At 35.0% G+C, this 17,235-nt stretch overlaps 1 protein-coding gene across 6 annotated transcripts in view; it reads right to left on the reverse strand.

The window, feature by feature from the left end:
* Window positions 1-13,648: 13,648 nt before the first annotated feature.
* The window catches only part of LOC137037550 (mannosyl-oligosaccharide 1,2-alpha-mannosidase IA), a 266,100-nt gene continuing 262,513 nt past the window's right edge, over window positions 13,649-17,235 (reverse strand). The window contains exon 13 of one of the 6 annotated variants that reach the window (XM_067411643.1): window positions 13,649-16,162. In XM_067411643.1, the coding sequence (XP_067267744.1) occupies window positions 16,012-16,162 (151 nt within the window). In that variant the 3' untranslated portion in view covers window positions 13,649-16,011. The remainder of the gene's footprint in view (window positions 16,163-17,235) is intronic. The other 5 variants (XM_067411651.1, XM_067411608.1, XM_067411616.1 and 2 more) reach the window with 5 other exon arrangements.

Consider the following 17,235-nt stretch of genomic DNA (forward strand, 5'->3'; position numbering starts at 1 on the left):
CTCGTCTGCCTGATGCTGCTCGACGTCTGATGTCCATCTCAATCCACTGTGTTGTGCACACGACAGACACACAAGGAAGTTAACACTCACTTTGCTCACTAGTGAATCAGGACAATGTGTATATGAAAGAGCCTCGATCTGCTAAACACTGGGACACTGATGACTCAAATTCCTGCGACACGAATATGTCATGCATGATCTTGTATTTATTTAACACTTTCAGATGCCCAGAAAGGTATTAAAGACATATTTAAAACAGTTCATGTGTCTACAGAGGTTCAACCTTAATATTATAAAGCAACAAGAACAAACAAAATAGTGACTTTATTCAACAATATCTAGTGATGGACGATTTCAAAACACTGCTTCATGAAGCTTTACGAATCTTTTGTTTCGAATCAGTGGTTCGGAGCGCATATCAAACTGCCAAAGTCATGTGAACTATTGAGATTTCGAAACACTTATGACATAACAAAGCCTCGTTTACTGAAATCATGTGATTTTGGTGCTCCGAACCACTGATTCGAAATAAAAGATTCGTAAAGCTTCAAATTTTCATGAAGCATTGTTTTGAAATTGGCCATCACTAGATATTGTTGAATAAAGTCATTTTTTTTGCCTCACAAAAAGTATTCTTGTCACTTTATAACATTAAGATTGAACCACTGTAGTCACATGACCTGTTTTAAATACTTATTTAGTAGCTTACTGGGCATTGAAAGTGTTAATTATCTTGCAGGCCTCACTGAGCCATCGGATTTTTATCAAAAATATCTTAATTTGTGTTCTGAAGATGAACGAAGGTCTTACAGGTGTGGAACGACATGAGGCTGAGTAATTAATGACAGAAATTAAGATTTATATATTTCAATTGTACATAACATTTCCATACATTTGAATTACAGTTTAAACTTAATATGATGCATATTTGTCAGTCATACATGAATGAAATGGGTACGATTTCTGTAAATGTGTTTTTTAAATGCATAATATTATATATTTATCATCAACAAATCCAATTTCTTTCAATCACATACATTTGACCTAATTAACTATTGCACATCTAGTCATTGGTTTCACAATGAACAGATTTAAAAAGGCCCTTTTTGAAACGACACTTTGAAACAGCAGTGCAAAAGCTTTTTTATGTTAAAAATGTGTGATCTAAGTGTATGGAAATTGTATATGCAATTCATATATACAAATTATTTTTGAGTGTAAACAAAGTGCTTTTGACTGCAAAACCGCAACCTCAAACCACATCACAGTGATGTAATACAATGAAGAAAGCACCAAAACCTTTTCATTCTTGAATTTCAGGGGACTGTGAGCACTGAGGCCCAAGCTGAGCTCATAATTGTTTAATTGAGTCTTCATAATGCCTCCTAATTGGAGCACACAAACCCACATCCAGCAGACAAACGACTGTTCGACCAGTATAATGGGCCTTATTGCTCGTAGTATTTCTCTTGCGGCTTGTGTTTTGCTGAAAGGTTAGAGCCGCTGATTATACGGCTCGGCAATTGCTCGCATTAAACCGAACAAAGGGTGAATTCAGGTAGCGACGGTGTTGTGCACCTGCTTGGCTGGACCGCAGCTGTGCTAGATGGACGAGAGCAGCCGGTGAGTGTGATATTGACACTGAAACACACGAGTTTACACTGGGGATCATTAGTGAGTGACAAAACGAATTCTGTTCCATTAGAGCATAATCCAAGACTTTGTTCTGATGAAAATCTTTCTTCAGTTAATTGTTGTGATCAACAGGGCTTTCACATTGTACATTCCTAAAACCTTAACATCCTTATTTGCATATTTGCGGTGATTGGGTGAATGCAGCATGTGACCTGCTCTAGTTTTGCACTTTCTCATTATAGGCCTATATATTGCAAATTATACCAGGTTGTATCAAGTTTATCCTGAACTGACTTTTTAGACTATAAGTATCATGGTTTCCACAAAACATGCAGTTTTAATATGTTTTAAATAATCATAAATGTTTCTTGAGCAGCAAATCAGCATATTAGAATGATTTCTGAAGTGACACTGAAGACTGGAGTAACGATGCTGAAAATTCAGCTTTGCATCACAGAAATAAATTACATTTTAAGATATATTAAAATATAAAACAGTTACTTTAAAGGGTAATAATATTTCACAATATTACTATTTTTACTGTATTTTTAAGCAAATAAATGCAGCTAAGGTGAGTAGAAGAGACTACTTTCAAAAACATTTTAAATATCTTACGACCCCAAACTTTTGATTGAACCTTGATTTCTCTTAAAGTCTGTGTTGTTTTGATTGTTTTATGGAATGAAACAAAAGTCTTGTCATTCTGAAATGTAGTCATTCATCATGCATTAATTAACATTTAACATAAACATATACTGTACATATATGACCAATATAGATATGGACTTTAGCAAATCAGAAAATGGAAATACTGCATAATAATAATGAAAGCCAGGCAACCTGCTGTTTTCTATAATATTAAATGAACTTTAGCAGGTCAGCTACCCAAATTAAACATTTTCGGTCAAAAGTTTGGAATAATTATATTAATTGATTAACATTATAATTGATTATAATTATTTAATGTAATAATTGAGCAGCAAAACATCATACTAGAAGGATTTCTGAAGGATCATGTGACACTGAAGACTGGAGTAATGATGCTGAAAATTCAGCTTTGATCACAGAAATAAATTAGATTTTACAAAATATTCAAAGTATACAAATATTTAATAATATTTCACTGATTTTACTATAATTTTTAATCAAATAAATGCAGTCTTAGTAAAAATTAAGAGACTTATTTCATTAAAAACATTAAAAAATCTTACTGACCCCAAACTTTTGAACAGTAGTGCACACCTTGATTTCTATATATAGAATATTTATATATATATATATAATATATATAAAATATATATAAAATATATATATATATATATATATATATATATATATATATATATATATATATATATATATATATATATATATATATATATATATATATATATATATATATATATATGTATATGTATATATATATAATATATATTTTGTCATTCATCATGCATCATTCATATTTTAATATCACTAGCAGCCTGGCTTAAAGTGCTCTAAATCACACATAGGCCAATTTCTCTGTCTGTTTTGACCACATCATGTCACACACTCATCTCTCTCTCGTGCCATAATTGTGCCCTATAGGTCCGCCACATACTATTCATTAGATTAGAAAGAGCAGCTCACACTGTGAAGAGAGATGTAATCATATTGTTACAGTCTGCACCAGTGCGCCCACCATAAAGACAGCTATTTACATGCAAATTACTAGTACAGATATGCCATTAGTGTCATTACCTGTGGCCCACTCGACATGCCATCCCATAACTACCAGTGCTGTGGTGTAGCTATGCAAATTCAATTTGCTTTTCTAATAAGAGTGCCATAGGATCAGAACCTGACCTCAATAAGCCTCAGGCTGTCACATGACCTCACAGATACACAATCATCTCAGAATCAAACTAAATAATGCAAATATATTATGCTAACACAGATCATCCTCCAACAAGACTTTTAGTCGGACAATAAAAGTAAAAAAAAAAAAAAACTTTTAAAAAAAAATACTTTTTAAATGAATATATATATATATATATATATATATATATATATATATATATATATATATATATATATATATATATATATATATATATATATATATATATATATATATATATATATATAGATATATATATATAGATATATATATAAACATTATTAGATTAATTATTTATATATTCATTATATAAAATTATCAGATTCATTATTTCATTCAAATATTTATGCAAATTAAGTAAAATACAGTAAAAATGAAAACCAGGATTAATAATAAATAATCATTTTTAGTGACTCCACTATGGCAATTGTGATATTGCTTTTATACAACAGTATGTATTGTTTTCCCTCCACCAACAAAGTTATTGTATAACAGTAAAATTCTGTAATATTATGTATCAAGTGTTATTATTTTATAATTAAATAAAGTAATTAATTAAATTAAAGTGATAAAAAGTGTCAATTTCTTGATGTTTAATGTTCCTGCAAATTAAGGCACAAGAATTTATGACCAAGTCTTTTGAGAACATCATGCAATTTTTTGATTATAACATTCCACTATAATAATAATAACATTTTTAGTTCATGTTTATATAAAAAAACAGCACTTTGATTTAATAAAATCAAATTTGCGTCTACATTAAAGTTTGTGTCTACATTGTCTTTAAAATGTATTTAAAATAATTTTTTCGAATACAATAAAATATAATAATATAAACTTGCCAAAAAAGAAGCTTTGTATTTAAAATTTAAACAAATTAAATTATAAAAAATCTAGAAAACAGACAAACATCACCAGTACAATGAGTTTCAACTGCGGTTGGCTGGTTCTCCAGAAACCCCACATAGCTCCGTGTGGAGCCAAACGTCAGGCTCCTGGATCAGTCAAGTGAACAAAACCATTAAGAGCCAAAGCATTTGGAGGGGCTCTTGAGTGCTTGACTGAAACACAGGAGAAAAGAGGAAACACCGCAGACACTTTCCTTTCAGTGCTGCCAGTTTTCTCCAGATTGTTCTGTTCTCTCATTACAGTCCTGAAGCCCGCGGGCACAAAACCAACATCAGGTGCTGCTGGAGGAACAAGTCTGTTTGTTAGTGTCTCACTTCATTGTATGGCTTAAACTGAGCTGTCCAGTCCAGATGGAGAAGAACGTTTTCAGTTGTTCAACCAATGGGTTACAAGCCTGTCAGTATACAAACAATACAAAACGCAAATGATAAAATACAACTCATCATTTAAAGGTGCAATATGTAATACTTTCTGCCACTAGAGGTCGCTAGAGGCCTATTCAAAACAAAGGCATAGCTTGATGATGCCAAGTTTGAGCACGGAATCTTGGGACATGTGGTCTTCACCTCAACGGCCGGTGGAAAATAATCGGGATAGGACTCAGGAAGAAATCATGTTCATGGATGCGATTATTAACGTTACTGTAGTATGAAGCAGAGCAGGACCGAGTGCTGTAGGAGCTGAACGAGGAGCTGGAGCGATTGATCAACACATGCCTCACGAGCAGCGGGACTTTTATTATGATACAGTCGCCGGCACTGCTTCTGATTTTCCGGTCATGAGTATGAGGTAACGCAGCTCTGTTTATCATATTAGATACATTTGAGTGTGTTGAAAATGATGTTATAACGTTACTCTGTGCGTTCACTCGGCAGCTGCTGTGAGACACTGTTACACACTGCAGTAAGATAGATCGATTTTTGAATATCATATTAAATGCTGGATGATAAATGATGCATGTAGTGTTGAAAAATGGAATGCAATTTATTTTAAAACATATTGTATGAAGAAGAAAATTCCGTATTACTGTTACTAAAAATAAAGCTGCATCTGATTATGCTATGTTAGCTACTTCACAAAATAGTGTTTTTCTCTGAGGCATGGTAAAGCATGGTACTCGCAAAAAATCAAGAAAATTTGATTTAAACAATAAGACTAAATGTGTTAAGCTATTTAACAACAGTTCGTTTTCTGTCTATAAATATCAAAACAGTTCTTGTCTATTAAAACGTGTAATATTTGAAAGCATATTTGGTGTTTTCATGGTTTCTACAAAATAAAACCGGAAACCGAGGGTAACGCGGGTATGACGCCATTGACAGGAGACTCCTCACACGTCTGAGCCTTGGTTAAAATTGCAATTTTCTCACGGTTTTCAAATAGTTGCAAACATTTGGGATATTGTAAGTACTCAAGTGAACTATATATAACACTGGCCTAGTGTTTTTTTAATATTTTACTGCAAAATTATTACATATTGCACCTTTAATCATGTATAAGACAACACACAGGTGAACATGATTTCACCAAGTATAACATATTCTAATGTCTTTGTTGGTCCTGGAACAACATTCCAAACAACCAATCAGATTTGAGTTTATAGTTTATGTCAAGTTTAGGCTTCCAATCAGGGTTAGGTGCTTCTACATCGGTGTTATTCACAGAACATTTCCTTCTGATTTTAGGGATAAGTTATGGGTAGGGTTAGGTTTAATTTTCAGACAGAAATGTGGTTCCAGGATCAACAAAATATGTTGATCCAGAAACATGTCTGACTTTGCAAAATCACGGTGACAGAACATCAAATAGACTTTAAAAGCCTTTAATTTAATTTTTTTTGTTGTTGCCCTCAGTCCATTTAACACTTTATATGCTTGAACAAAAAATCTATGGAAGCTTGTTTCTGCCACAGAATAAATGAGACCTTTTTCTATCAAAATTGTGTGTTTATATCAAGAGGAAAATTTGATATTTTAAATTATATTTTATTTTTATATTTTTATAGTTTTAGTAATTTGTTTTGTCGTGTTTATTCATTTTTTTTTTAAATATGTCGTTTTTATTAAAGGGATAGTTCACCCAAAAATGAAAATTTGATGTTTATCTGTTTACCCCCAGCACATCCAAAATCTAGGTGACTTTGTTTCTTCAGTAGAACAAAAAATGATGATTTTTTAACTCCAACCGTTGCTGCCTGTCAGTCAAATAATGGGAGTGAATGGGAACTTGGATCAATAAGAGTCGAAAAACCTTGCATAGACAAAGGTAAGCAGATAAACATCAAATTTTCATTTTTGGGTGAACTATCCCTTTAAGTTTTTAGTTTTAGTTATTTTAGTGCTCTAATAAACTAAATGAAAATGAGAAATGTTGGCAATGAGCTGATTTAAAAGCTTTTTTAAACAGTATATTTAATTTTATTTCAGTTTTATTTCAACTAATGTAACAAACAAACTGTTATGGTTAAAATTAAATTCCTTTTTATGCATGTTTTGGAAACGTAATCTTAATTCCATTTAGCAGCACAGAAATGACACATTTGGGTTTCAATGAAACATAAGCAGAATAAGTGTCTGTAAATTGCCTGTAAAATCATTCTCACAGCCCATCTCTTTCTGCTGTCTGTTCCTGCATCTTGTTTGCATGCAGATTTGATCAGTTCTGAGCGCATATGAAGAAGCGGTGACCCGGCAGACAATGGAAAACTGCAGTCTGTGCATCTCAGGACCGTCAGCGCTCTCATTTGCATCTGAGCTCTCTGTCGATATGTGACACTCGGCTCTGGAGCAAATTCCTCCTGACGTCCTGCAGTGCTGCGGTACACGTGTACGACAGGTTGCATCAGTTACAAGGAAGTGATGAAATGAATGGAAATGGTTTAGCATTCAAAGAAGCAGCAAGTTATCTTGAGGAAACAAAACAGAAAAATAACAGTAGTCTGATCGCTATCAAAGATCCTTCCTAACAATGTCAGCTAAATAGTTACAATAAATGATTTCCACCGATTCTTGAGCACTGGAACAAAACAGTGAAAAAGAGAATGATCATGAGTTCAGTTTATTTATGTTATGTAACCTCCCACTTCCTCCATTTGTCACAGCTGCGGCTGCAGGGCAAGTACGCGACTTGCTACTGCCAATACAGACACACTGCTGTGAGCAAGTAAGACCTGCAGTATAGCATATGTACATTATCTGTAGCAGATCTATACAGGTGGAGCTGGGGAAGGTGGAGGGTGAAAGCGAGCTGCAACTGCTACAGCAAATGCTGACCAAGTATTTGAAGGTTGAGCAGTGAGCTCATTGGCTGCTGATACAGCAGGAACCAATCAGCTGTGCCCTTTAGAGAATGATGTGATTGCACGCATATTGAGTTAAGGACCTATCAGCCTATGCCATCTAGAGTTTCATGACAGAACTTTGTATATAACATGGGGGTCTAAGAAGATGTGATTAATAGCCAAATAAACTGTAATAAACTGCATCAAATTGCAAAGGATGAATGTATTACTGTAACTCAGAATCCTCACAATATAATAAAAGTTAATGTTATTCTGTCCAGTTTAAAAAAAAAAAAAAAAAAAATCCATGGATGTTAAAGGGGCGGTTGATTATAATTTCACTTTTTTTAACTTTAGTTAGTGTGTAATGTTGCTGTTTGAGCATAAACAACATCTGCAAAGTTACAACAATCAAAGTTCAGTGCAAAGGGAGATTTTATTTTTTTTAATCTTTTACAGAAATCGCTTTTTATGGACTACAACAAACGGCTGGTAGGGACTACAACAAGCTTCTTCCCGGGTTGGGGACATCACAAACCCTAAAATTTACATAAACTCCGCCCCCGAGAACACTCAACAAAGGTGGTGAGGACATGTTGGGCTGCTTTAGAGAAGAGGAAGAGTTGTTGTAGTCGAGTGTTGTTGTCATGCCGTTATTTTACACCGGACTGCTTCACAAACGAGGGTCAATTCAACGCTGGATTTGCACAAAACATGAACATGACGGCACATGCTAGTGGATGAGTTGAATCAACTCCACAGAAACTACATCAATGTATCCACTAACCATTCAGAAACGTCTAAAAGTTGTAACTTCTTCCTGAGTCTCTCCATCAGTGTCAACTCCGGTTTGAACAATGTAAGGCTGAACAACGTTACTGACAATACTCATTTTGGCTGTGTGAGATTCTCCAGCTTTGTTGATGTTGAGCTGTTATAGCTCCGCCCTTTTCTGGAAAGGAGGCAGGGAGCAGCAGCTCATTTGCATTTAAAGGGACACACACAAAAATGGTGTTTTTTTCTCACTCCCAAATAGAGGCAAATTTGTCAAGCTATAATAAATGATCTGTGGGGGATTTTGAGCTGAAACTTCACAGACACATTCTGGAGACACCAGAGACTTATATTACATCTTGTGAAAAGGGACAGTATATGTCCCCTTTAACACACAATCATGTTGCATTGTGGTCTATGGATCTGCCTGAAGTGTACATATTGAGTAGACTCGCTCCCTCGCTCAAACTCAGGGGCTTCTGAAGGATCATGTGACACTGAAGACTGGAGTAATGATGCTGAAAACTCAGCTTTGATCATAGGAATAAATTACAGCTTAAAATATATTCAAATAGAAAACCATTATTTTGAATTGTAATAATATTTCACAATATTACTGTTTTTTTAATCAAATAAATGCAGCCTTGGTAAGCATAAGGGACTTCTTTCAAAAACATTTTTAAAAAATCTGAACGAACCCAAACTTTTGAACGGTACCTTCACAGTGTATAATTAATATGACGGCCAGAATTGTTCCTGTTGCTCAAATATTGGTAATCAAATATATGTGTACCAATTTGAGTTAGGTTCACATCATTTATGAAAAACTCAAACATAAGGGCTTGAAAAAAGGGAATTTCTGAAATAAGTTATGATCTAAGTATGTCTGTAGAGAAAATATATCATAGAGAATAATCAAAGTGCGCCATGAGAAAAGACATCTGGAGAAACACAAGAGCACAAAACAAACACATCATGATTAAAACATGTATCTCAACATTAAGCGCACACAAGTTCCTTCTAATTCACCCTGTAACTTTTTACTCCAAACCTGCATGATGTTATTTTTTTCACTGTGTAACATAAAAGGAGAAATTTTGAAGTATCTTCAATTATAGTTTCTACTATGACTGTCTGGCTCCAAACACACCAGATCATAAAAGACTTGTGCTACACATGAGGGTGCTACAACTTTTTATTTTAGCTGAACAATTCCCTTACACAAAGTACGAGAGCTGTTCTAAAAATGGGAAAAACTCTTTTTCGTGACCTATTTTTTTTCAACTAGCAACCCTGAGAGAAAATTGAGAGGCGATGCTCAACAATCCATGAAACCGAACAGACACAATGTGAGAAGAAAGAGTGGAATAAGAAGCCACAGAGCATGACGGCTCAGGGACAAACGCAGGAGGAGACGGGAACAGTCCTGCATTATTCAGCTCGTATTCCTGTTTCCCTGGTCACTGCCAGTGACAACTGCAACTGAAGGAGGAGTGTGTGTGTGTGTGTGTGTGTGTGTGCGGCACTGAACAACTGCACACCAGCTTCACTTCGAGCATTTTATCATGCATTGCATAATGCATTCAAAATTAAGTTATATAATGCATCTCAAAGATGTTTTTATTCTTAATGCAATACCATGCATTCAGTCTGCCCTATAACATACATTCAAATCAGTTGAATACATTATAAAATTTACCTAATCATAGTTTTACTTCTAAAGAGTATATAATGCATTAAAGGATGAGGTCACTAAAGAATGAAAGACTGATTCATGTGTCATATTGAGTAATCTGACTTTTTATTGCTAATATTTCCTTATGTCTGTCCATATTGTTAATAACCGTGAGTGACTTGCACAAACTTCAAAGTGTGAAAATGAATGTTTGTGTCTCAGACTGATATCCAGAAAGAGCCGAAAGAAACGCTTCAACATGCAGCACAACAAATTAAAGGATTTATCTCACCTTCTGCAGCAAAAACAAAACATTTTTTTATATTTACTTGTATTATTTTTCATGCATTGGTTTGAGCTGCTGTATTATGCCTTTATGATGAAATATTATGAATCAGGTTCACAGACAGAGTTTGTAAGTCAAATTTGTAAATAACTGCACTGTAAAAAAGAATTGTTGGTTTAACTTAAAAAAAGTAAGTTACCTGGAGCCTTAAAATTTTGAGTTTATTGAAATTAAAAATTTGAGTTAATACAACTAAGGCAATTGGTTAAATCAACAGAAATGCTAAATATGATGTTATCTGAACCACATTCATTATTTAAGTTGATTCAACAAAAAAAAGTGATAAATCATGAAAATATTTTTTACAGTGTGTAAGTTAAAAAGTTATAAAGATTATTTTCAAGAAAATACTATTTCAGGCTTTCTACTTCAAAATTTCACATTTAGGCCCCGTCCACACGGAGACGCATTTCAGTGAAACCGCACAAATTTTTTATCGGATAGGCGTTTCGTCCACACGGATCCGGCGTTTTCGAAAGGTGAAACCGGTATTTTTTGAAACCGGGTGCCAGAGTGGAAAAATTTGAAAACGCCGGCTTGGCGTTGTCCTGTGGACGGGGCAATCCGTATATTTTCTGAAACGATGACGTCATCACCCCACTAGTCAGACGCGCTAACACCACAAAACACCACCAACAACAGCAATAGCCGACTCTACATGCTTGTGTTCGTGCTACAGAATAGTGATGACCGTCTGACACCGATGCTCCGACACAAGCTTCGAACTCGGAGCAGCATTTTTCTTGAACTACTGCTTCGGAGCTTGCTTTGGTGCGGAAAAACACACGTGACCGATGACGTCCGAAGCAGTAACTGCTTCAGTTCTCTAAGTGAATCACGTGTGGTTCAGACCAGTCGATACTGCTTCGCATCGCGAGAGGCTTCATGACGCGAGACTTTGCTGCGCGCACGCTTCAGCAGCTTTTTAGGTGCGTAATAGGACTATATAGACACCCAAAATGATGCACAAGATGTGGATTTGTTGTATTAGGAGTTTGCATAGTTGTTATTTTCACTGCATTGTTTCATCATCTTCATGGAGCCAGCTAGGAAGAGAACCTGTTCTCCAATGTGGGAACATTTTTATTTTTATAAGTTAAATTGCTTTATTATACCTTGGTTATCCTACTGCACCTGGCTTATTTATTTCGTGGCTGGTTTATTTACATCATTCACACAAACCCTAGTTATACTTATACAGACATTATATTGCTATCTACAATTTCGCCACTAGATGTCACTGAAACGAAGTTTTGAATGAATGAACCCATTTTCAAAACAATTGATGAAGTGGTTCAATACTGATTCGTTGCTTCATTTGGACATCACTACTACAGAAGCTACTGAACCAAAATAAAGTGTTATTTCTAAGCTTTGCTAAAGTTTGTATTCAGCGCGCAAGGTTTATGCGCATGCTCCAAGTCTTCTTCGCTGCTTTAAGTGCATTTCTGCGGCAGAATTACAGCGCCACATAATGGTCTGGCATGTATACTACATCGTTTTGAGTCGTTTCAGTGGTTTCGTGTGGACGCAGATATTTTTTGAGACGAGGAAAAAAAAAAGATCGGTTTAGGGTAAGCTCCGGCTTCGTGTGGACGTAGCCTAATTCAATATTAAAATTGTTTCTACATATTTTTTATTTTCGCATCACACTGTGGATCAGACATTCAGAACAAGTCTCGGTGTCAAAAACATGCCCTTTTAGGACCGAGGAAGTATAATTTAGTAAACTTATTAGTTATAATTGATCCAGACTCCCTGTGAGACCTTTCACATAATTGTGATGAACAAACTAGGGAACATAATTGATCAACCCCGAGTGGAAATCAGAACTGATATTCACAAATGTGCAATTAATTTAACTGATATCAGCAGAGAGCTGAAGGAAATTTAACGAATTTACGCAGCAATAAATTTAGAGAACTTTATGAAAGGTAGCATAACAAAATCCCACCGTTTATTTTGCTGTGTTAATTACTGGAAACAGGTGTAATCAACCTCCCGTCAGCAGATTTCAGGGTCACGCAACATTCGTTAACACTGACATTTATTAGATTAGATTTTATATAAAACAAAACTTCATTTAATGCTGTATTTTATGATTTTAAAGTTCAAAATCAACCTTTTCACTTTCTTAATTTATGTTCTTCATCTTATTATGAATGATTCATCACAGCAAGCCATTCCATGGAATAATAATTCTTATAATAATAAAAATAATAATAATGTCTTAAAATATAACTTTCAACTTTCCTGATGTCACAAATTCCTTTTTCATTTAAAATTCATTTAATTAATTCACTTAATTATGCCAGTGATAATCAATTCCCATGCTGTTAAAAATGATCCTTTTTTTATGTTAGAATCGGTTTTACAACAAGGCAAATGTGAATACGCTCGTGTTACTGTGGCGGTAACAAACTTCGGTACTCAACGTGGCTATCGAATGTCTAAGATTGAACTGAATGCAGATTCCCTTCAAACTGCTGATGAACCATGACAGAAATTGACCTGAAAGAGAAAAAAATGCATAGAAGAGAGCAGTTAGATCCCTTATTGGCAAAACTGAGTATGCAATATCATTTGAAATGCAACGCCTAACAGACTTGACCTTGCATAGCTGTCTTGGGCCCGCTGTATTGAGCTGTTGGGTCGATCTGCAAGGCAACGCTGATGATGCATCAGTCAGTCTGAAACTAATGTGAAGCTGCAAGTCCAGAGAGTCTCATAAAAGCTCATACTTAAAGATGAAGTGGGCAATTTTTAATGGTGCACATTAAAATTAATGTTGAGGTTAAAGTACGTTCTTATAAGCCCAGATTAGTATGGTATAAAAGTCTGACACCTTCAAAACATTGATCTGTTTAGTTGAGAATCACAAACATGCAACATCAATGATGTGAATTTGGGGCGGGACAATCCGTTTGTCTGACCAATGTCAGGATGTTTAGGGTAACAGGGAAATTGTAGTGACGAAGCAACCAAAAGTCATTCATTTTTACCGAGAGCTAGTGATGAGTAATATCAATAATTAGTAATGTGATGTGGGCATGAACTAAAGTTGACAAAATTCATTTAATGCAAATGAACAGTGACCAAGAACTAATAGATGTGATTGTTTATCTGGATATCAATGCAAGGGATACCAAAGTGCACACTATTCATGCCAAAACCTATGAATCGTGTGCAGTATTTTGAGGATGTCAGTGGCAACTGATAAATAACATGTTTTCAAAGCTAGTGTGAGCTGGTGATGGAAATGCAGATCATGAAAAAAAAAGACACGTGAAGCATTTGTGCACTCATTTTAAATGTATAAATCGCACAGATCTTTTACCAGTATTTGAAAATATTCAACAATGAGAGACAGAAGACATTAAACTCAACAATGATCAGCACTACCGTAATGAACAGTGCAAATAACTGTAATCAAAACTTGTACAGAAACACCTGAGGAAAATGAAAAGAACGAGTCTTTCATAAATGTCCATAAAAATTAGAAAAGAGAGAGAAAATAAGAACAATTAATGACGTGAATCACGCACATTCATCATGTAAAGACTCATTCCACCATTATTGTGTCGGATGGCGTTGCTTCGGGGACAAAAACCCCGGGGAAAAAAAAAAAACCTTCACATTCACCATCAATGCTTTGAGACAACTGTCGCCGGTAGGGCTGGGCTATAGTGCTAAAAACAAGAAATTTCATATCTTTATTGTGGGGGAAAATCTGCAGGACTGATTTAATCAAGATGTGTTAAACTGATGTTATTCACATCTGAATCATTTTCATTTATATGCACCAATATAACAGTACATTTACCTACAAATATTTCTACTAAAACAATATAAAAAAAGCACCAAAATGGACTTTCAAGAACATTTTTTGAGTGATGATGCAATGAATCTTTGTTTTAGAGTTTTGAATCCATTCATTGAAATGGAGCTGATTCACAGAAATGAATCAATGAAGAATCATGAAACTTGACCGATGATACAATCTTTAAAAAACAAATTAAAATAAATCACATGATGCGCAATCTCCAGCATTTTTGAGTGATGATGCAAATGCATCTTAGTTTTTGAGTTTTGAATCAATTTATCGAAACGAACAGTTTGAAGTGATTCATGGAAATGAATCAAACTTAAATGCCATTTTTTACACTGAAGAATCATGAAACTAGTCCAACAAAAAACTTTAAAAAGCACATTAAAATAATCGCATGATTCACAATCTCCAGCACTTTTGAGTGATGATGCGAAGGCATCATTGTTTTTGAGTTTTTAATCAATTTATTGAAACGAACAGTTTGAAGTGATTCATGGAAATGCGGTTGTTGATACTGAAGAATTACGAAACTAGTCTGATGACACAATCTTAAGGAAACTTAATGGACAAATTAAAAAGCACATTAAAATAATTGCATGATTTACAATATCCAGGATTTTTGAATGATGATGCAAATGCATCAACAGTTTTAAATCGATTCACTGAAATTTTGAAGTGAAGTGAGCAGTTTGAAGTGATTCATGGAAATAAATCAAACTTATAAGCTGTTTTTGATACTGAAGAATTACAAATCTAGTCTGACGACACAATCTTAAGTAAACTTAATGGACAAATTAAAAAAGTGCATTAAAATAATTATGTTATTTACAATCTTCAGGAAAAATCATTGCAAAAATATAGTGAATATTCATTATATTTATCGCCCAGCCCTAGTGGCCATACGGTGTCAGTGCAAGTGTGTGTTTTTGTGTTCTTGTGATGCTGGTCTTTGAAACATGGCATGTCGTGCGCAACACCGAGGCTCATGACGCAAAAAAATATGAGATCAAGAAGATGAGCACTAGAATCACGTAAAACAATCCTGCCCTGCGAATGACATCATTCAACTTCCTGTTTAAACGAAAAGATTTTGTACAATGCATTTTGCAAAGGAACCTTTGAAAGGTTTGCTTTACATTTGTTTTGCCTTGAAATAATAGAGAAATAAAAATCATACCACAAACTTTGACTCAAAACTAGAGAGAACAAATTATCACTGCTGGGGAAAGAAAATGAAATATAAAAAGACTGCAAACGCTTTGGCAGAAGAGGTGGGAAAAGAATACACAATGAAAGGATGAAAGAAAAGATAAATTACAGGTAAGACGTGAAGAAAAGTGGTTTTCTCTTTCGCTCAGCATGGCCCACCATCATAGGGCGCTTCTCCCACAGATTCGGGGCTGCAAGTTATTCGTTTTTTCCTCACAGAGGAAAGAAGCAAAGAAAAAAGGTGCTCTTCTCATGAAAGTCACGTTTCACTGATTGTCCACGGAAAATTGCGCCGGCTTCTGCCCACCGAGGAGAGCAGGAAGTCTCGGCTCAGAGATATACAATCACAGCGTGTGTATATATATATATATATTTATTTATATATAAAGAGATCCTTTACAGGAAAGGAACTGAGAATCCATGTCAGGACCGCGAGGTTGCGGCCCTGCGTTTGAATCCATGTTTCAGGTGAATTCTACTCCAGAGACGTCTGTCCGTCGTCTTGCCTGGTGCCGTGCTCCTGCAGGCATCTTTTGCGTATGATGGGCAGCGGGTGAGCCTCCGTGTTGAACACCCAGTCCTCGAGCGGCAGCAGGTCGTCATCCGAGAACAGTAGGTACAGGTATCTGTGATCGAATATGGACGGGGTTAACAAAACTCATTCGGTTTTATTAACATAAAAATACAGCATGCCATTCTTTAAAGTGCCCCTATTATGCCTTTTTGGATTTTGACTTTCATGTAGTGTTATATAGCTGTTTGTAGAGCCGCATGATTAATCTTTTAAAGGTCACAATCTCGATTCAAACACCCACGCCATCTCATTGACCAGAGAGGGCGGTTGTCATGTGTAGGTATGAAACAGCTTCACAAACACTCTTTTTAAAATCATACAGTATTGTTATTTCTGTGTTGCAAATATTAAAATGATCACAGAAGTAAACGTTTATAGTTCAGGTATAAACACTGATGTCTACGGTAGCTATCAAAATAGAGTAAATAACCCTTTGAAAATAACTTGGCGTTTCAAATAACAATTGTATCGAACGCATCATTACACCAGTAGGTGGCGACAAGTGACTGTTTTTGTCATTGTACGGTCAATGTATTTGTCATTGAATCATTCATTCAAGAGATTCGTTCAAAAAGGCTGATTCATCCAGCAATGAAACATATTGAAGCTTGTTTCCGCCACTAAATAAAAAAAATAATTGCTTTTTATCTCACAATTTTTATCTCACAATTCTGACTTTATTTCTCAGAATTGCGAGATTTAAACTCACAACTGCAAGTTACATTGTCAGAATTGCGCGATATAAAGTCGGAATTCTGACTTTTTTCTCGCAATTGCGAGTTTTTAATTGCACAATGCTCAGCGTAAATGAGCACACCCCTTTTGAAAAGTAACATTTTAAACAATATCTCAATGAACACAAAAACAATTTCCAAAATGTTGACAAGACTAAGCTTTATATAACATCTGTTTAACTTATAACATGAAAGTAAGGTTAATAATGTAACTTAGATTACACATTTTTCACTTTTACTCAAATTAGGGTGATGCAAAAATGAGTACACCCCACAACAAAAACTACAACATCTAGTACTTTGTATGGCCTCCATGATTTTTAATGACAGCACCAAGTCTTCTAGGCATTGAATAAACAAGTTGGCGACATTTTGCAACATCTATCTTTTT

The sequence above is a fragment of the Chanodichthys erythropterus genome, chromosome 2, assembly GCF_024489055.1.
Source record: "Chanodichthys erythropterus isolate Z2021 chromosome 2, ASM2448905v1, whole genome shotgun sequence".
Taxonomy (NCBI): Eukaryota; Metazoa; Chordata; class Actinopteri; order Cypriniformes; family Xenocyprididae; genus Chanodichthys; species Chanodichthys erythropterus.